Source organism: Pyrus communis, chromosome 15 (genome assembly GCF_041283825.1).
Source record: "Pyrus communis isolate YQ-2024b chromosome 15, ASM4128382v1, whole genome shotgun sequence".
Lineage (NCBI taxonomy): Eukaryota > Viridiplantae > Streptophyta > Magnoliopsida > Rosales > Rosaceae > Pyrus > Pyrus communis.
Genome location: NC_142579.1, coordinates 2,120,253 through 2,141,919, shown reverse-complemented (window position 1 = coordinate 2,141,919; position 21,667 = coordinate 2,120,253). Strand labels below are relative to the sequence as shown.

At 37.3% G+C, this 21,667-nt stretch overlaps 4 protein-coding genes across 5 annotated transcripts; 2 read left to right on the top strand and 2 right to left on the bottom strand.

Moving 5' to 3' along the window:
• The first annotated feature begins 309 nt into the window (after window positions 1-309).
• LOC137740287 (uncharacterized) lies at window positions 310-4,956 on the top strand. Its single transcript, XM_068480148.2, has 5 exons — window positions 310-791; window positions 1,592-2,528; window positions 2,647-2,742; window positions 3,791-3,927; window positions 4,397-4,956. The coding sequence occupies exons 1-5, from the start codon at window positions 556-558 to the stop codon at window positions 4,557-4,559; spliced, it is 1,569 nt and encodes a 522-aa protein (XP_068336249.2). The 5' UTR covers window positions 310-555; the 3' UTR covers window positions 4,560-4,956.
• Window positions 4,957-5,562: 606 nt separating this feature from the next.
• Window positions 5,563-9,708, bottom strand: LOC137743106 (putative dolichyl pyrophosphate Man9GlcNAc2 alpha-1,3-glucosyltransferase). Of its 2 annotated transcripts, XM_088686212.1 has the most exons (6): window positions 8,471-9,708; window positions 8,245-8,352; window positions 7,325-7,486; window positions 6,410-6,662; window positions 6,193-6,323; window positions 5,563-5,973 (listed from the first exon to the last, which is right to left on the bottom strand). In XM_088686212.1, exons 1-6 carry the CDS (start codon window positions 9,071-9,073, stop codon window positions 5,884-5,886), a joined length of 1,347 nt encoding a protein of 448 aa, XP_088542338.1. In that variant the 5' UTR covers window positions 9,074-9,708; the 3' UTR covers window positions 5,563-5,883. The 2 variants fall into 2 exon arrangements, with proteins under 2 accessions (XP_088542338.1, XP_068339114.1); XM_068483013.2 differs by having other exon boundaries at window positions 5,563-6,323; window positions 8,471-9,593.
• Window positions 9,709-11,997: 2,289 nt separating this feature from the next.
• Window positions 11,998-17,144, top strand: LOC137715906 (partner of Y14 and mago). Its single transcript, XM_068455270.2, has 4 exons — window positions 11,998-12,415; window positions 12,650-12,772; window positions 16,153-16,383; window positions 16,853-17,144. Exons 1-4 carry the CDS (start codon window positions 12,209-12,211, stop codon window positions 16,997-16,999), a joined length of 708 nt encoding a protein of 235 aa, XP_068311371.2. The 5' UTR covers window positions 11,998-12,208; the 3' UTR covers window positions 17,000-17,144.
• An 870-nt stretch (window positions 17,145-18,014) lies between these two features.
• On the bottom strand, window positions 18,015-21,478 carry LOC137747898 (uncharacterized). The gene is made up of 8 exons (XM_068488029.2): window positions 21,320-21,478; window positions 20,642-20,807; window positions 19,712-19,802; window positions 19,569-19,627; window positions 18,917-18,977; window positions 18,663-18,753; window positions 18,501-18,577; window positions 18,015-18,336 (listed from the first exon to the last, which is right to left on the bottom strand). Exons 1-8 carry the CDS (start codon window positions 21,345-21,347, stop codon window positions 18,220-18,222), a joined length of 690 nt encoding a protein of 229 aa, XP_068344130.2. The 5' UTR covers window positions 21,348-21,478; the 3' UTR covers window positions 18,015-18,219.
• Window positions 21,479-21,667: the final 189 nt, after the last annotated feature.

Genomic DNA, 21,667 nt, shown 5'->3' with positions numbered 1-21,667 from the left:
TGTGGTAATCTGAAATTTTATGTTAAATTTTATATTTCTCCAACTAAACTGTTAAATATTATTTTATTATTTAAATAAAACTTTAAATGGTTGTAATTATTAAAAAAAATGTTGAAATAAAATTTTTATTGGTTAAGATGTTAGTGAAATAAGAGATCCATCATTAAAATGAATTAAAAATAAATTTGACACCAAATCATTAAGCCTTCAAACCCAGTCAGCAAATAACTCTTCTATTTAAAAAAAAATTGATATCAAATATGCACAGTCATATTTCATTATATTTTCTTTAAAGATGCTTTAAATTTTAAGTTTATTTAAGACATTAAAGTAGTTCAGAAAAATAAAATTCAGGTAAGCCGTCGATTCCGGGGCTATTTGCCAATATGGCGCGTTGATCCACCTCCAGCCTCACCGACATCATCATCGACGCATTGCTTCGGTCTCACTCACCCTTCACACTTCACCAACTCTCCTTTCTCTCTCCCCTCTCTCTCTGTCTCTCTCTCTCTAACCTCAAGCACCAGAGCTCCACAAGTCCAATCTCCAAAGAGTATGGATTTCACAACCCAGATTCGAGCGGCGAGAAGAAGAAGAAGAAGCAACGGCATTCTCCATGGCATTTTCATGAAGCTCTCTCTGCTTCTCCTACTGTCATTCCTTCCAAATCCCACAAACGCCTCGATCCACATCTACGACAACCAAACCTTCAGAGAAGTTGGCAATGCTTACCTTCTACCCGGCGGCAGCGAAGGCATCGCCGCCACTCTCTCTGCCCCTTCTTACATTCGGTAATGCTTTCGCGTTTGCATCTCTTTCAGCTTATTGCTAGATCTGCCATCTGTGTACAATTGCTTCATTCAATTTATGGGTTTTTTGAATATTGAACATTTGGGTTTTTGCAAGATTTTAGATTTTTGAATTTTGAAGTGGGTGATCGATTTGGGGATTTCTTTTTTTAATTGGGTAGCCAAGAAAATGTGTTGTATGTTGAAAAGGTAAAAGATTTATTGAATTTATCTGAATGTGGGATGGACCAGAAGTGGGGAAATTAAGTACAAACATAGTAATATCTCAATGATGAAGCGTTTAGTATAAAATTGAGTTTTAGTTAGAAGCGTCCAACTACATTTTCGATGCAAATTAATAGATGATGAGTCGAAATACGGTGGAACTATGATCCTGTAGAATCCATGAACAGGAAGGAGAAAAAAAGGATTTCTCGAAATTGTTTCGTGAATAGTACAGTGTGCAAACTAAATTCACAAAAGTTTCTTGAAGAAGCTCAAGTAGATCTTCTAGTTTTATTTATTGTAAGTATCATTTCTAAGTCTCAGAGGGTCCTCACATCTCCATTCACCAAGTTCATAATCATTCTTGTATCTGATTAAGTCTTAGGGACACCGCTTTCATAATATTGTGCAGACAGTGTGACTGAACTCATAGTCCGTTACATTTGCATGGTACGATTTACTTGATACTTGATAGCAACATACTCATGTTGTATGTGCACGTTGCTCCTTCATTCCTGCCTCTCCTCACTAAATAAATATTTTATCACATTTGTTTCTGACATTTCCGAATGGAACAGATTTGAGAAAATCACCTTCTGGAGGAGCAAGGATGCTGCTAAGAAGCTTTCAGACATGGAGCATAGTACTGGGTTGATACAAGTTATAATATTTGAGGCAGCTGATCGTAATAATATTGGTGGTTCTGCTTATGGTGGACAAAGAGATATATGTTGCTCTCCTGATCTCGCTAAGATGGAAGGTTGTAAGCAAGGTGAAGTCATTAGGAGACCTTCTGCAACAGATAATAAATGGCCTATTGTTTTAAATGTACAGTTCAGTGGGAACTTCCTGCACACAAACATGGATTATCAAGAGATTTTAATCCCAAAAACTGGGATGTATAACTTGTTTTTTGTAGCATGTGATCCAAAACTGAAGGGAGTAACTATGAGCGGGAAGACTTTGTGGAAAAATCCTGATGGTTACCTACCGGGTCGAATGGCTCCACTAATGAAGTTTTATGTGTTTATGTCACTTGCTTATGTGTTGCTTGGAATAATTTGGTTCACTCAGTATGTGAGGTTTTGGAAGGATATTCTGCAACTTCAGCACTGCATCACAGCTGTTATTGCTCTTGGGTTGTTTGAGATGATTCTTTGGTATTGTGATTATGATAATTTTAATAGTACAGGGATGAGGCCAATTGTTGTTACAACATTGGTTGTGACGGTTGGAGCTGTGAGAAAAACAGTTTCCCGTCTTCTTATCCTCATTGTTTCCATGGGTTATGGTGTGGTGCGGCCCACTCTTGGGGGTCTTACCTCAAAGGTGATTCTCCTTGGAATAACATTTTTTCTGGCCACAGAGTTGCTTAATAGTACAGAGTATGTGGGGACAATCAATGATGTATCTGGGAGAGCAAGATTATTTCTAGTTCTTCCTGATGCTTTCTTGGACGCATTTTTGATATTATGGATTTTTACCTCTCTCTCTAAAACACTAGAGCAGCTACAGGTATAATAATTTAAATTCCTCTATTTAAGTTACAACGGCAGTGTTGTTTCTTGATCTCATTATTTTATTCTCTCCATAACATGGCATTTTTAAATGTTAAACTATATGTTCTTCTCAGGCAAAGAGAAGCTCTGTCAAACTGGATATGTATAGGAAGTTCTCAAATGCATTAGCAGTCGCAGTCATTGCCTCAGTTGCATGGATAGTGTATGAGGTATGGTTTTATTGGACAGTATACAAATGTTTCATATCTTCAACCTGCACAGCAAACACTGAGGATTCTGAGTGTGTTTTGTCTAATAATATACTCTTATCAAGGTTTCAATTGAAGCCAAATTGGAATCCTAGCAATTCACCTTATGAAATTAAATAGGATTGCATATGATTATGTACTCAGCACTATTCCTTCGTGGCTTCTGATTATGCGCTGAGATCCCCCCTGGTCATAGAGTAAGAGCCATTGGTGTTAAAACTTAAAAAGATTTAATTCCTTTGGGAAGATCACAACCCTACCTGTGCCGTTTTCAGTTTGATGATCGTACTGTGCAGTTGTAGAATTTCAGCCTTTAATGGTGTAGAATTTGCTATATTGTGTTACAGCCACACTCAGGCTTGATTTTACTATTGGTTTTGAATCCCAGGCCCGAAGAGTTTTCATATGTTGTCCTGTATTATTTTGGACTGGTGGTGCTTTACATTGCTGCTTATGTGTAGTAACAACACATGTATCCTGCACTGTACTTGTGATAAACAGAACCACAGTTTATTGAACAAATAGCATAAAGAGATTATGAGGTTACTGAGTTACACTAGAAATCTTGCAGTAGAAAAAGTATCATTGCCTTTTGTCTGCTTAATGTAAGGAAGGCATTATGATTAGCAGACTAGTATATTTTGCTGGCAGACAGACTAAATGATACTCTTTTTGTGTAACTTCTAGATACTGAGTAACTGAACTGATATTATGCATACGGTTTGCTCTACTAAGTTGTGTTTCTTTATAGTTAATTACCTTAAAGTGATCGAAAATTAGGTTGGTTGTGCACTATTAAGTCGTGTTGGGATTGTTGCACCAAGAATCAGTATATTTAAGGGTTCAGTTACAAGAGAATAAATACAACTAAAGCTACTTTATTAGAATTTATCGCCTTTTTTTGTTTTGTTTTGAACTTCGGTTCTTTGTATGCTTGTGTCCTTTCAATTTTTTATATTTTTCTTGGGTTTGAAGATCTACTATACATTTGATAAGCTTGTACTTGCAGGTGTACTTTAAAGCAACAGATCCATTCAATGAGAAGTGGCAAAGTGCTTGGGTCATCACTGCTTTCTGGGATATTCTTGCATTTGCATTGCTGTGTGTTATCTGCTATCTTTGGGCTCCATCCCAGAGTTCTCAACGGTGCGTTATATCTTTCTAATCTTATGTAGTTGATATAATGATGTTTTATTCTTTTCTTGGTTATTGAAATTTTCAAAATGGAAAAGTCTCCGATGGTGGTTGACTAAAGTGGGCTCAATATTCGGTACTTCCATATTCAATCAGAATCACCATATTCTGAACGATCAGTACTTTTGGTAGGGCTCTATATGGGAAATGTCTTTGGAGGTGTGCAGTTGAGAGATCTAGTCTCTCGAGAAAGTGGTGGAGAGGAAGTATGGTGATGATGTAAAAGAGTAAAGGATGCCACATTACTTGGGTTTTATGGAGCAATATCCCACATTATTCTTTAATTTTTAATGCCATTGATGGAATGTTTCCCTCATTTTTGACTTAAGGGACTCATCTGTAACTAACATTATCGCTTGTTATAATTCTTAGGATTCCCTTTTTCCTGACTGAGCTGACTTGTACTGCCAAATGTCCATAGGTATGCTTACTCAGATGAAGTGGGAGAAGAATCTGACGATGAAGAATCTCAAGCTCTTACGAGGGGCAAGCCAGAGGGTGATATCAGCTTAACCAAGCAAGAGAGGATTGAAAGTGCTGAAGATTTTGATGAAGATGATACAGAAGAAGACAAAAGGGAATGATCATTCAACAGGAACCCCATTTTTAACCTTTCGCTTCGTTCAAGGTCATGGAGGCCGACTTGCCCCTCAACTAACTTAAGTAATGTCCCGTTGGCCCCTTCAACTTGGCATGCAAACAGGTGGTGTACAATTTTTGCTACTTTCAACTCGGTCGAGTCAAAAGGATCCAGGTTTCTTTCCCTTGTTCTGAAAGCTAATTTCATTTGGTTGTGTATGTAAAAACCTTAGGTTGTCAACAAAGTTTTACAAGAGTAGATGGAATCGTGAAAAGAAAGAAAAAGTTGTGTATTGTGAAAAGCACGTTAAGCAATTGTAATCTTGATTGGTTGTGACATGTATCATGTTTTGTATTTTTGCTCTAAAGGATGTATTTCCATATTGTTGAGGTTGCTTCTGATATGATTTCTACATGGGTCGTTGAATTCTGGGTTTTGATTCATGTCGAACCCGACGGTGAACGAGGCGACGAACGAGACAACGGTGTTTGCGAGGAGGCCGAGTATTGCTTGGCGAGGGCATTGGCGGCAAGGTGGAGTTGGGGAGGACGACAGGCCAAAGCCCAGGCCTGAGGCAGTTTCCGGGAGGATGGGGAGGGCGAAGGAGGTGGTGTTTCAACTAATGTCCTCTTTTGTCTTTTCACACAATTTAAAATTAGAGAAAATTAGAGAAATGGTCACCGGACCTTGTCCCACCTAGAGCTTTGGTCCCTCAACTAAAATCCCAGTATTGGTCGTGAATTTGTTATAATATGGAGCAACAGTCCTTTTTGCTAACTGCGTTAGAAAATCTATCCAAAATAAGTGTTTAAACGGGCAAAAACAGATGGAAGTTTTAACCAACTTGGTCAAAAGGACCATTGGCTCGGTAATACAAGTTGAGGAACCAATGCTCACGAATTTTTAGTTCGGTGGATGAACTTACATGGGGTGTTTTAAATTTGAAAACTCAATTTTTAATTGGGCAAGGCACGGACATTAGACCAGTAATTGCATATTTGAAGCTGTTTGTTTCGGCCGGAATCCAAATGAACCAATTTGTAAAGATTACACGTCTACAAACAAAAATGCAAGTTGAATTTGGCCGGAATACAAATTTCATGTCATAGCATTCTTCAAGACGAAGGATCGAAGCTGTTTGTTCCGGCCGGAATCCAAATGAATCAATCTGTAAAAATCCAACAGTCAAATTAAGTTGAATTTTGCTCGTCGTAAGCTTTAGAGAATGCGGGTTACGAAAAGTACAAACAGTCGCATTCAATCTCGGGGGGCCTCTGATGCTACGAATCAAGTGCTTTCACAAAACTTGCTGCCTGAATACAGAGGTTTCAAAGGAGCTTCTTTTCTTTATCCACCAAGTCGGAGTGTTTAAGCAACATCCATTGTTTTGCATTGGTGTAAACAGTAAGAAAGACGAACTGCGAGAAGCAAACGAGCATTATCAAAGCTTCAAAAAGGAAAGGATACCGGGCGGGGGGATGCATGCTTAAATAAACAACATGAAGAACGACTGAGCACAAGACAGAGACTGCGATCACAAATGATCTCAAGGCGCTTGTGTCCCTTGTGGTCCGTCTTCCATTCGGCACATGGTTTAAAAGGACAAAGAGAGCAGATAGTGCAAGATAGGGTAGAACCAGTTTGTCACGGTGTAGAAGAGGGAACATTGAGAACAAGGCGTAAAGTGTCATCCAGGTAAAAAGAAATGGTTCTTCCATTGCCAAAAGACTTGCTGGCAGGAGAGGTAGTAAAATAGACTTCTCGTGCACTGGAAGTTAAGAACAAGAAGTATTATGCACCATAGTATCGTGAAATCATGAACAGAAGTTGAGATGATGGGAAAACTTCACTAACCTTGGAATGAGAAGAGATAAAACGAGAAAGCACTATTCAGCAACCCATAAAGGAAACCCGGCTTGCTCGGAGCCCATATCTGCTGAATCATTGAAGGCAGGAAAGTAGAAACAGTTGCACCCAAGCTGATGAGCTTCAGGGACTGTGTTGGAAATAATCTCTTCCATTTTACAAGAACCGAAGTGGTGCACCAGAAGTTAGCCACATAATCCTCAAATATCCCTCTCTCAAAAGGAGCAAGACGAGAGAGAACCTGCGCAATTGACCAAAACGAATAAGGAAACGAACACCTGTTGTGTGTTGTAAACAAGAGAAACCAAGCATATCTTGATTCTTTTTACAATATATATATATATATATATATCTTCTTTACTTTCTAAATACCCGTATCCTATTAAATTTTCTTTCTTCATAAGAATAAGAAATAAACACATAAATCAAGTGTCATTAACTGTTAACTAATATTTGTTATGTCTAACATCTTCAATGATTCTCTAAGTTGACCTTGTTGTCGGTTTTAAATTAAACCCACATGACAGTGCCATCAATAATTTGACATCTACATTGGGGAAACTTAAAAATGAGTAAAGTGTTTCAATGCCTGTGACTTATGATCCACGTAACTGTGTAAAATCCAGCACCATATACAAGTGAGTCATGAGTTTCAATGCTCGAGACATGATCCACATAACTGCATTCTTTTAGTTGGCTAAAAACATTCTGAAGCAAAATCTGAACCAGTGTATATATTTGTAGTTTGGGCATGAGCTAAAGCACACAGCATAACTTTGCCATGGTTTTGTAGATCTCGGAAGTAGAACCACAGAGAAGATTGAGTTTAAGTTAAAGATTTTTATTAAAAGAAACAACCTGAGGCTGAAAATTCACAAACTGACAAAATTAACTAGTGCTTACCCCAAAAAAGGCTTCCGTTGAATGAACATATGGCCACCATACAACAACAAACGTTCCCAGGACCACAAGGCCAAGTTTTAACACTTCTAGAACAGGATACCGGCGCTTTAGGCATTTACCCAGGAGATGACTGAAAAATGCAGGAGCAAAATACGCACTCATCTGCAGAAAACATATTACGTTCAGCAAATGGGTATTATTCTCTCCTGTAGAATCAATTTTGGTAAAAAAGTGGGTTCCACTCATATTTATTGTAATGAGACTGAGTGAGTTTCCAAAATGGACAATTCATTTGTTATTCCAACATATTCTGAACTTGAATCATGAAATCATTTCAATATTTTTATGGTATACAAGGTTGTGGTGGGGGGTCCTAGGGGAGCTCTACTGATAGCGTGCCTCTATGATGAGAATTGGGCTCTCACCATCCACCCTCCTCAGGCCTTAGGTTTCCATTTAAAACAAAGAATGAGAAATCAATGTTGTGATTTGTGACAACTGCAGGCAAAGTTCCAAATCATCTAATAAGAACAAGATGATTATGACAAAAAGTAACTACCAGTGGTCCAGTAGATCACGTCATCGTGTGATTCATGGTAACCACCATAGTCGCTCTTTCATCAGATCAAGTTACCTACCACCCGTATTTTGATTAGCGAAAAAAGACAGTGCATTAATTCTCACATTAATATGCAAGAGCCAGCCACTTATGTGTTCATTTTCAGAAATCCATTTGCCAATATTATACGCTAACTTTCTCCAATTACTTTTGAGGTAAAATTAAAAATGTCTCTTGACAATTTCGATACAACAGTTTAGTTTTCATGCCACAGTTAAGGGAGGAAATATAAATGTCACCAAGAATAAAGAATGAAACTTAAACAACCATGAGGCACGTTTAAAACCGAATCACAAGATACCTGTTTGTGGTTGAGAGCAAGACTGTATAGGACACAGGCTACAAGATCTTTATCCGAAAGAACAGAGGCAATAGCTCCCACAGTCAGACCCAAGCTGATGCAATTATACTGAACAAAAACCAAAAAGAAAAAGATTGTAAATCTAAACAGTTCCGAGTAAGAACTACAAATATTGCATGGACGCCAACAAAAATGTTCAGAATGCAATAGAAAAATCAAATGTAACCTGGAAGTGACCATGATCAATTAGGATGAGACAAGGATTAAGTAAAATAATTGCGATATGCCACGCTATGTCACTCCTTTGGCGACTTGGATTTTGACCAGCATAGTAAACAAGAACAAAGTATAAAACAGCAGGAAAGAACACCAAGGCATCAGATGACAACACCGTCCACCTCATGAGTAGTTTTCCCAAATAGGACTCATGGCCACGGGAAGCGAAAAGCGCAACTGACTCAGGACTGAAATGTCTGAGGAAAAGGCCATGAACATAACTCTGATAGGCAGTGAGAGGAGGGTAGTCAAGACCCCAGTATCCGAGATCATTGACAGTACTGTTTCGATACCATTGGTTGATTGGCAGATTGATAGTGATCTCCATCCAATGCCTCTGTGCTTCAAAGTCCCCAAACTTGGGAGGATTTCCAGCACCAGAGTAAGGATGCAGCGAGACCGCGGCTCGAACCAACAAGGAGAACAATGCAATGGACAAGAAGGAAGCTGTGATTCCCCTGTGGATCAACCACCACCAACCATCAGATTCAACAATCAGCTTTTCATCCTTGCCCTTTCTAAAATTACCCTTCTTTTTGGAGGTCTTGTCCATTTTCTCTATTTCTTTCTTTCTTTTGGGACAAAAAGCAAACACTTGGCCTGCAACCCAATAGAGATCAAGGAACGCCAATCAATTCAATCAACTGACAGTCAAAGAACACCCACACCCACTGCCCGGAGAGATCACCATGGCCATAGACCCCAGCCACACCACCACCTGATCCGCCAGGGCCGCCACCCAAACTACAACAACGACGAGGATGAGACCCGCTGTATCACCTGCTCTTCCTCCTAAACTGTACGCAGCCCTATCCCTCCGAATTGGGACCCAATCAGCTGCTAATCACCAGTAGCACTACCAGCTGCTAATCACCTGAAGCGCCATCATCACCTCCATTTGGCTCCGATCTGATGGGCGGGGAATTTGCGGGACTCTGTTTGGCTCCAATTGGTAAACGCACCCTTTGATTCTTAAACTAATTTGATCTAATTTAATGATAATTAATATTTAAAAGTTTAACAGTAACTGCCACTTAAACTAGTGATTCCTCTTAACTTAAAAAATTATAAGTGAGATATCTTATGTTCGATTCTTATTAAAAATAAATTTGAACCATATTATTACTAACCTATTGTGAGACTAAACTCATCATCTTCCCTTAATGTAAATAATATCATTTGTTCAACAAAAAAAAAAGTTGGTGCCGTTTTAGACTATCTCCAGAGGAGATGTAAAAATGTCACTATATAATCTCTATTAATTAATAAAACACTCATTATCAACCAAAATCTATGAAATTACCAATTTAATCTTCTAATTAAAACAGAACATGAATAAGAAATATGAGGCAGAAATGTAACTTCACATAACCAAATTTTGCTGTTTTTTTTTTCAAAACCTCACATACATGTAATCCTAACATATTTCTAATTAAAAAAAAAATTCACTCCCACATTATCTATCACTCTCTTCCTCTCTCATTATATTTCAAAAACAAAAATAAAAAAATTTCTCACACCCTATGTGTGTGCCCATATGCTAGTATATATAACGGAAACAAATGACGTACTATTGCCTTCAAATTTGGTTTTTGTTATTTCCAAAGCCATTCCACTTACTTTACTTTAAATGATATCATATTTAACTATTATTTTATTATTTTTAAACCAACAACCCATCTTTTATAGCGATGGTATTGGTACGATTACCGTACTAAAACCCATGTACCAATTACATACCAAAATTTTGGTATGACAACATCTATTACCATTACCGTGTCATACTTTCCGTATTCCGAATTTCGGCATGCCAAATAGTTCGGTTGGCATGGTATGGTAATGGTAATTACTCATTTGTTTTGGGCCAAAATTTGATTTTTTTTTCCAACCCAATTCAAGGCCCAAACGTGTTTTGGTCACTTCCCTTGGGTATCTAAAACTTTTTTATTTAATTATGAGAATTTTATAGAGATTCATTTAAGAAATAAGAAGTAAATAGATGGAAAAATTACTGAAAGAACCCAATATCCCTAAAAAAAGTAGTCCAAAGATTCATAAATTCCATCTCTACATTCTTTAAAATTGTAAAAAAAATTAACTTGATAGACAAAGCCAGGGGAAAGACATCCCAATTTGATGAAGGAGAATATGATATGGACTCCGGAGAGAGAGTTGCCGGAACTGGAGCAACAAAGATGAAGTTGGTGGCTAGATGAGTGAAAAGATGAAAAGTCGCAGCGCAATAAGGCTTAGGTTTTTTTATTGGGAAAGTAGAGGTTAAAGGGTAAGATGATTGAATAAATGACTAGGAAAAAAAATATAAAGTGCATATAAAATATTAATAATACCTAATTATATATAAATGAATAAATAAATGATATAATATTAATAGTAGTGGTATGATATGGTATACCACTGGTAATGGTTTTGAATACCATTACTGTACAAAAAAATGTATGGTATGGTACAAATACCGCATCATTACTAATGGTACGAAAATTTTGGCACAACTTTGTAATGATACTGTTGGTAATTCGGTTGGTATGGTAATTTGACAAAAAATTTCACCTCTAATCTTTTATTATTTTTGTTTAAAAAAAACATAAATGGAGCAATAAATTTTGGCATATTGAATGAAAGGAAAATATTGATAATATGTTAAATTACCAAGCAGGGCTTGGACTGATGGGTGCAAGTGGTGCTACCGCACAGGGCCCCCATCTCAGAAGGGCCCTGATTTTTCAATTTTGCATGCATATATGTATATATAGTAGTAAGTGTAGAATATTACAAACTTAAGTCTTAGCACAAGTGGAATTATTGCTTCTTTACATCATCCTAAGGGAATGGTTCAAAACTCATCTCCATCATTTTTTCAGTTTATATTTTTATTAAATGCATAAGTTTCCACAAAATAATATAAAATTTTCACACAATAACATGAAAATTTGAACCCTGATCCTCTAAATAGTTAAGGGAAAACAATACGCCACCTTTCCACTTGTTGATTTGTTAAATTTGTTTGTAGTATTAGAATTTATAGAAGCTCAATTGAAAACTAAAATTATTATTTTGAACAAAAAAATTAAAATTTTTTTTTTTTTAATTCTTAGTACTTTTTTGGGCCTCCAATTCACTTTCGCACATGGTCTCTGAAATCTCAGGGCCGACTCTGTTACCAAGTTAGCTATCAAAATGAAATTTGATGTTTTGAATTTGACGTTCTCTTTGGAGATGCTGAGTAAAACTACACTCTTTTTGTGAAAATATTTTTAAGAGAATTGTCAAGTGGACTCTTTGAAAAATGAGATTCTTCATGTCCTCTCTACAAACTAACAATTTAACGTCAATTTCTGTGCTGATATTATAAAATATTATCTTAAAAATAGGAGTGGCAAAAAATTCATAAAAAAACTCTCACCTTTAACCGTCATTTTTCTATTTTTAATCACCACCCTGTCAATTACACGCCGAAACCCTAAGGATTAAATGGAAAATGCTTTTACCCAACGGGAAAGGGGCCGGATGTTCCTATTGATTCGCCCTGGTGGACATCTCTACTTTTGCTTCGTTGGATGTTGGAACTAAAGAAACCAGCGAAGTAGCCAACTAAGCGAAAGTACCAGCTATTTCTCTCTCTCTCTCTGTCTCTCTAGGAGTACAAAGTTGATTTGGTGATCAATCAGCCATGGCGAGCAGTAACAATGGAAGCGGAGGAGAAGGAGGAGATCCGCCGCTTAAGCAATTGGCGGAGCTTGGCAAAACCCTAAAAGAAGGGGAGAGGCTTCTGGGGCCAACCCGACGACCCGACGGTACGCTCCGTAAACCAATCCGCATTCGGGCTGGATATGTCCCCCAAGAGGAAGTCGCCATTTACCAATCCAAAGGTGCTTTGGTATGTTATCATTTTCTCTCTTTGTACCCTTTTGCCTTTTGCCGACAAAACTGTCAGTTGGAATGTTTGGTGATTAGAAATCAAAAGAAAAGTGAAAAAGTTTGAATCTTTTGATAAACCCGTGTTTTTTTTCGTCTCGGTTTGATTGTTTGTGGAAATTGGGAAGGTTACAAGTTAGTTGTTTGAATTTAGTGAATGGAAGCTCAGACTGGGATTTTTACTTTTGTAATGCAGTGGAAAAAGGAGATGGGCTCAGCGGCTGGACCTCCGGGTTATGATGATACTTCCGTTGATACAACGAAACCCAAGACTAAGTCTGTAAAGAGGAACGAAAGAAAAAAAGAGAAGCGGATACAGGTTTGTCTTCATTTCTTTTTTCCTTTGTTGATCATTGTTTGTTGCCATATGGAATTTGTAGAGTAGATTTTAGCGAAATTCCTATGCGCTTTGGTTTTCAAGTGCAAAGTTCGGGAACCTACTCATGAGGGGCGATTTGATGGTGTAGTTTAGCCGTCATGTTTGCCCAAAAGCCAGAAATTTGAGTCACTTGGGAGCTAGAATCACAAACAAAACGGCTTTATCTGATCGTGGACCACATGGTTCATCAAGATAACAAATGATATTTGCACCAGCGTGAGCTGAAAACATCAACACAAGATGGTAATAAGGAAAAAATATAAGACTCTCCCTTCGATGCATCCCTAGCTGACTAAAAGCCTTTTAATATTTGATTATTCTTTCTCCCCTAAATAGGTGTCAAATGAAAGCAAAGGCACAACATTTTGTTCTCTTGACATTTCTTAGCGATATACAGTATACTCAATGTCTGGCTATGACAAAAACCAAGGCTAAGCATCTGAAGTGTAATGCTGTATGGATGAATGGATGCTCTCTTAGGTTAGTCTTATAAGTAGCACGTCATCAGAAACAGGACACTTCGTAAGATGACGTTGTCCACTGTTCAAACTCTATAAAAGAAGACTTTAGAGGGTTTAAATCTTTTTATACGGCGTTGTCGAGGTGTATCTGTGCTCTTCCCCTTGGAATGCAAATCAGGGCACCTATGCACCTCCCCGTGTGTCATTTTCTATAATTTGAGAATGATCTTAAAGTTAGATCTGGTTCTTAGTTGGTGTTTGTATAGCTGTGTAAAGGAGACTCGCACATGCTGCAGTTTCTTTCATTCGGCACTTGTGGGGCAAATTTTTGTTTCTTCACTCTTGTGAAATCAACATGTATAGGTAAACAATTTTGAATTGCATACTTCTTTCTTCTGCCAAGCTATCTTAATAGCTCTGCGAAGGATGAACAAAGAAGGCCATGTATGTTAATATCCTAATAGAAGCTTTGAAATAATGGAGCTTTTTCTATTTCACCAGCTGAACATCTTGGGGGATTTTCTGGTATTTTTACTCCAACGATTAGGTAAGTCTTTTACTTATGTTTTTAATAGATTTCCCTTTCTTTTTTTTTCTTTTTTTTTTTCTGTTTTTTTTTTTGTTCATAAGCTTTATGGTTGTAAGTTATACTTTTGGTGCTTATAAAAGGTTAATTAAACAAGAAATATAATAGAAAATGTAATTGATGTGATTTCTTAGGAGTAGGGATGGGCAACGGTTACGGCGGGCGGGTAACCGCGGTTATTTACCCATAACCGTTTATGCTCATACCCGCATAACCGTTTAACCGTTGGATAATTGCCTAAACGGTTATACCCATACCCATAACCGTTTATAAACGGTTAACCATACCCATAACCGCATACCCATTTAACCATAACCGTTTACCCATTTACCCTATTTAACCCGTTTATCTTTTTTTTTTTTTTTTTTTTTTTAACCATTACTCATTTTTCACCTGTCTACATGTTTTTTAACAACTTGAAAATTAAAAAAAAATTGTCATAATTTTCTTTTTTTTGACAATTAAACACCGTTATAGGTACATTCATCATACATTTTGGTATTTTAATTTTTTAAGTCCTTATACCATTCCAATAATTAAAATAATAGTTTATGGACGATATTTTTAACTGTAACCAATGAAGGTAAATATAATATTTGCTAAGTATTATTGGGTTACAAAAATTGTTTAGAAGACATTTCTGTCAATTTTACGGTTACCAGCAAGGAATTTAAATTAATTTGGCGAATTCCTTGATGATGAGAATCATCATTCCTGTAGCAGTGTTATTGAGAGGAGGACCGATGAATTCCTTGCTAATTTATTGGGTGCTAAGTATTCTTGGATCGAGAACATGGTTTGTGTTAATTTTACATATATAAAATAAATGGGTAAACGGTTACCCGTTTATAACCGCGGTTAATACCCATAACCGCCCATTTAAATTTCGCGGGTAAACGGTTATACCCATAACCGTTTATTTATCTAAACGGTTACCCATAACTGTAACCGTTTAATTTAAATGGGCGGATAACCGTGGTTACCCATAACCAATGGGTATTTGCCCATCCCTACAAGTTAGGAGTGCTACTATTTGTTTCACTAATGATTGGTGATGAAGGGTCTCCGTTGCATTAGCATATAAACATTAACTACCTAGGTTATTGATGCAAGCTTTAGGGACGTAAGGGTTACAGTGGTGCCGACCACGAGAGAGAGAGAGGAGTGTAGACTTTGTAGCATATGTGGGGTCACTGGGGTGTGAATAAAACAGAATTTGAGGAAAATAGGGTGCTGATCTTGTTTAAACTGGTTTTACAATTTCTTAAGTGGCAGTGAAGTTGGGTTTTAGAGCTAACAATGAGAAAGATAGATCCCTTTGGTTTGTTCTTGTGAATATTGGATTTGACTGCAAGGTTTCTCTCCCACTTTTACTACTGCCTTCAGGCTAACAGCTCAGCACAAACCAGTCCACGGAACAGACAAGATTGTATGTGAAGCCGCATTCTAATACATAGGTATAAACGGATTCAGTGCCTCATGAGGACATCCAGTTTAAGACAACAACAGCAGCCCACATAAAGCATGATATGATCTAGAGACCATCCGATCCACTTCAAGACCAGCTTTACCATACCCATATTCAAATCTATGTTCATAGGAGCTGTTTCAGCGCTTACATCAGTGTTCAATTGAATGCTAAAACTGGTCAAAGTTAAAGTGGTTCCTTTTTTAAATTGATTTCTTTTACTATTTTATTTCGTCATTCTAAAGAATTCAGAACTTTCAAAAACTTTAAATATTTGAGGTGTAAAAGTTTTGAAAATTTGATGGGGGTGGCTCCGTGATCTATTGCTCCCATTCTAGATCCACTTTGTGCTGCTCAAAGTCATATGTTATACATTGCCATCTCACATACTCAATGTATTGCCCTAACGATATTGCCTTCCAAGGTAGAAATTATGATGTAATGCTGTTATAAGGGAGTGAAAACAATAGGCAATAATCCCTTTTTCATCTTTACGTTTATGTTCAGGTTTGTCCATGTATTGGAATAACTTAGTTACGAAGTAAGAGGAATTGTCTTTGTTCTTGTTTGCTAAGAACACAAAAGATATACAAAGCACAGATATGGGAATTTGTGATTTTGAACTTGTAGCTTTGCTTTTAAGTTTAGCAAGAGACGGTTTTCAATATAGAAATGCTTTTAATCTTCTGAACTCATGTAATTACTGTTGTGTAAAATTACAGGTTTCTGGAATCAGTGTTAATCTGTAATTTGATATTGCGGTTTTCAAGCTGCTTGATTTCTTCTGTTAATGTGTGATCTGCAGGCTGCTCTTGAGAAGGAGAAAACCTCGGAAAGTGGGGAAACAAAGGAAGAAGAAGTTGAAAATTTGGGTCATGTATCAGAAGCTGTCGAGTCGTTGGCATCTCAGATGAACGAGCTAGGTGTTTCTTCTAGTCCTTCTTTAGTTACCCCTCCCTCTGACTCAACTGAGGATTCGAGTCCAGCAGGTCCAGCTCAAGATATAGATAAAAAAATTCGAGCTCTTAAAAAGAAGGTATAGTGTATTAACCCTTTTAGCCTTGCCTTTAAATGACATAAGACCATCTGTTTTCCTTGCTCCAGTATGACTATGGAAATTGTTCGGAAGTTTAGGAATACGTAGCCCTATTCTTTTTGCGTGTCATGGATTTGTCAAGATAATTTTCTCCTTTTGATGTCAAATTCAGTTAAAATTTATACATATCGGTTTTGATTGAGAACTTTGGGGTACGCATTACATCAAAAGGTTTTTGTCTAAAACAAAAATGGATTTATTTACTAAATACTTGAAAGAAAAGAAGCAGATGCTATAGTCAGTTATATGTAAGGTGATTACTCCTTGTACTGCAAAGTGAATTATTAAGTTTTCTCTCCGGTTTAAGCCTACAATTTGGTGCAGAAACGTCCAGGATCCGCAAAAATTTTGACATGATTTGAAAAACTATGCAGTGCGTTTTCTCATACGTTATGGTTCACCTTTGCAGATTCGACTTGCAGAAGCTCAACAGCAGAAAGCTAATCAGCAAGATGTTAAGTCAGAACAGTTGGACAAGTTGACGAAACTGGAAGGTTGGCGTAAGGAGCTAAAGCTTTTGGAGGATAAAAAGGAGGCGGAATCGGTTGCACTGTAAACAAGGGTTTGTGTCAGAATCAAGAAACCATTTTTCTTTTTTTCATTTATGTTTTTTCTCATGAAGACATGAATGCTGATTTAGAAAGAGGTTCATCTCTTCATACTTTGTTCTCATTAGCGTAATTTATATGTGCTTTATATGATCGTACGGGTACAATGTAGTACCTGATCCACCCCTATCGGGGACCGTACATACCATGTCTGTCCATCTCCGTCGTGCTCATTTTGTTGGTCTCTTCATTCATAGTACGTAGGATCATCCCAAAATGCTTAATTAGTCACAAACAATTGGGCTGGCTCAATAGAAGGCAGGATTCTTCCACGCTACATGCTACGTAGAATTGAATGCTACGAGTATCAGATGACCTGAATTATTGCTTTTATATGGTCATGTGTATGCAAGCTATCCAATGCTCGTAGCATTTAATGATATGTAGCACCGAAGTGGAACCCTATTTTACGACAGTTTTTATTCTCATTTTTTAACATACAACCGTCAGATTAATGATCCTAAGGACGGTCGGACAAAAAATGTGGCAAGGCGAACTAGTTTGGCCGCAGAAAATGGAAAGAGAAGAGGCGAAAGGGGACTCGTCTTCATCGCAACCCTAATAACAAGATGAAGAAAATAAAGTCTTCCCCGGGAAAACAACATCGCGTTGCGTACGCAGTTGAGCCGCGTGGTCAGCTGCGCACGGCGGCAACCGTCAAACTCGGCCCTGGATACAATCGATTTAGTCTCTATGGTTTCCTTTCTGCCTGAATTTGGTTTACTTGTGTCAAATTGTAGGCCGGCTTGACTCGGAAGTTTGACAATTGTAGACCAAGACACCCCCCGCAAGGCCCAAGGGTTCCTCCATAAGACCTAACCCTAAAAGCAGAGGGCTCCCCTACAAGCAACATTTCTGTTTCTGATAGGTAATAACTAGGAAATCTGTGCCCAATGAGACTCTAATCAGCACTGGTAATTTGGGATTTTGCAGAAATGGCAATGTTACCGCAAAACCAGAGCATACAGCAGCAGGTCAAAACATATGGATTAAAATTTAAAAGTGCAGAGGTTACAGACTACGACCAAAAACCAGAACGAACTCAAAAATTGCCCGAGGGTCTGCAAGAGCCATTGTATTTCATAATACAACAAACACATCATACTTCCCCACACCCAGTCCCACTAGTGTTGTATTCAAAAATGCCTATGGATCCCATATTTAGCATTTACGAGGATTCGACACCTGAATCATCTGGTCCTGGAGCATATTGTTCAAAATCACCAGGGCTCCATCTGCAAATCAAGTGAAGTCGGAAACTAGCCATCTTGGTTCCCAACAAACGCTGCGTACAACAAAGGTAAATTAGGTCACACGTATTATTATCATTACTCATTTGTTTCAACAGATTTCATAATACGAGAAATTGAGGGTAACCGTCATGCATAAAAACTCAGTTGGGATGTACTTGAAATACAAACTAAGTAAAAATATGATCATGAAACAAACCAGTATCCGAGCTGACTCAGGTGACAAAGGCTTTCCTTCATCACAGACAAGGAAGTCTGAAACAAGCTCGATAACACCTGCAAGTATGAATAGACCCAAACCGTTTACATTGTCTTCTCTTACAAGTGCGGATACTGGCAAACCAAGAAAGCAAATAGGTACCTTTGTTTAATCGGACAGGCATCCCTTGTTTTCTAAGAAAGGGCTCCATCTCATGACTGAATTGCTCCAAAGGACCCTCCTTAAGCTCCACCTAATACATTTGAAAGAAGATTCACGAGTTAATGGTTGGAATAGTTGAAAGCTAACAGCTAAACCAAATAATATAACCCCAGAAGATAAGTCTAGTGTTTCAACTATAACCTCACAATATAACACTAACTACACACAAAAAAAAAAAAAAAAATCTCAAGAACCTTTTCCGTTGAAACGCTTCCTGTCCTTGCGAAGTCATGCTCCTCATATTCATTGAATAACCTGCAAAGAAAGAGAGGATTTGAAAACATGGTAAAATAAAACAAGTACAAGGTACTTGGAAGAAAGGATATTTTCAAAATTTGAAACTTAAAAAGAAAATGAGCACATATTCAGATAAAACTCTCGAGGTACCCTACAACCACAAGATCAGAACAATTATAAGTGGAAAAATAATGTACGCACCAAAGCTCTTCACCAGAAACATTCGATTAACCAGGGATAAGATGCGTTAATAGAGTATTTATATTGTTGAACATCTCACTATTAGCAAACTTTAGTTTCTTCCTTCAAATTGTACTATATTCTTTTTATTTCAACTATTTTTCCACAGGTAAGGTGCGTTAATAGAGTATTCATAATGTAGATAAAGACATATGTGTTTTGTAATCCACATTCAGTAAAATCACTGCAGGCATGGATCTCATATAATTGACCATCATAGACTCCCTTATATGTCAATAAGGTACAATATTGTGAAGTTCTATGAACTGAGTTATAAAGCTTCATATCGCCCATCACCTATATAAGTAGATAATCCAAAACTCCATACATTTCCCAAGCGTGTAAACATGAGTAAATGTGTTCTTTTACCTTTCAACCTCTACCTTAGGCAAATTGGTAAAACATAGACCAGCATCTCCATGCAGAACCTAAGACAAATAAACAAAAGGTATAAGACAATAATTTCAACTTAAAAAAAGACAGTAGAAATCTTGGGTGCAATAAAGGAGTACCTTAGAAACTTTGTGGAGGCCTGGTCTAATCTCATCAGATTCCAACCGACCTACGGCAATTTGCATGACTTTGTTTGAGCCAAGGAAAAACCTGAGAACAACAATGAAATCCCTCATGATACACTTGCTCATATTGTAGAATCCATGACTAAGAAACTTATCTTTCCACAAAACAATTACATACTTACATGTACAAGTTGAAATAACCATATTATGAGCACAGTTAGTTTACTCCAATACAGGATTTATTCTCTCAAAGCTAACTTTTTCTAGTTCAAAGATCAGTTCTCGGCCAACAACTCGCTTTCAATTGTGGTTGGTTGTCCACAGGAAAGTGATCTTAAATCGTTTTAAGGCTTTAAAGTTTGATTTTGAAAAGGCCGCCTGGGTTTTGTAAAAGATGCTTTCTCACGCCTTCAAAAAGTTTCCATCCCCAAAGCCATAAGAAGCATCAAATTTTTCTTGGCCCACATTTTAATTTTCTTTGAAAGTTGAGAGATGGGAAAAAGAATTTGAAGTCTTGGATCGTTTAAGATTAAAGAGCACCCCACCGATGAAAAATTATAATTAATTTCCTCCTAGGACAACCAATCAAAGCACAAAAAAAGTTGAATTTATCTTCTCCATTTTTATCTGCAAAGTCTCTCCTCTCTTAGCTTACATTGCAAAACAAACTATAGAGGACCAATACTCTCCATGTTTAGGATGCAATCAAATTAAGAAGAGTTGAAACATTGATTGAAAGTATTCTGCGTAGTCAACCAATTATCAGCCTAAAACTGCACCGTCAACTGGAGTTTTTTTTTTTTTTTTTTTTTTTTTGCGTACCAAACATCAGCGTGCGAGTTTGTTTTCTCCAAATTTCATGGCATACATACTGAGTTACCAGTTACCACTAAAACCAATGGAGCATCTTGAAAATGAACTTGCCTGCTGTTTGATTTGAGCTGATCTCTGAACTCCTTGAATTTGTGATTCCGCATGTTCTCAAAAGAGAACACATAAGCAGAACTGTAATCTTCCGCTGCCTGCCGAATTGTATTTACTATTGTTTCTTTATGTTCCCTTCCCTTCTTCTTTGTCTTGGATAACGTAACTGCAACCATAAATTCAATCAATCACAAAACGGACCGTAACATTATTCATATTTCATACCACTCTCCAATTCATAAGACCAGTCGCTCAATGCTCGCGAGATGTACGAGATAACAAATTAAAACTTTCATCATATGCATCAAATTTCAATAATTATCAAAATTTTCATTTTTTACAAGTTAAATTTCTGTTACCATCAAACTAAAAACTCTTAACAAATGAAAATAATATGAAACAAAATTCAAACCAATTTAATTTTAGCTTCCAATTTAAACCACACAAACATAATATTAAAAAAATAGAAAAAGAATTCAACAATTCAAACCCAAAACCAATTATATGTAAAACAAAAGAAAACAATCTCTTAATTCACGATAAACAACCTAATTTACAGAGATTTCAGCTGACAGTTCGAAACATAAATATACTTATATATGTATTAATATTATTGGAATTTCTTGGTTTTCTGCAAGTTTTCTCGGCAACCAAACAGAAAGGAGTGAGACTGCGGACCTTGTCGATCGCGCTTAGACTTAGGCATAGCGAAGGATTGGAAGTGGGCGGCTTCTGGTTGGCTCTCTGCTTTTTGCCCCCTGCGACTGCAGAAACCCCAACGAGCGGCAAAAGGGTTTTATCGTTCTTTGTTTCTAGGGTTTTGAGTTGCCAGTTGATGGCGGGTCGGTTAGGCCCGGTTTGGATGGGTCATAAACTTATTTTCATTTTTAAAAATGGGACAACCGGTGGCATACCACGATTATCCACTTATTCTGGCGTTAGAAATACTCATATAATCATTTTAGTCTTTCCTGACCACAAATCTCGCGTCATAAACTTTGATTCTATTCTTTGGGTGTTGAGAAA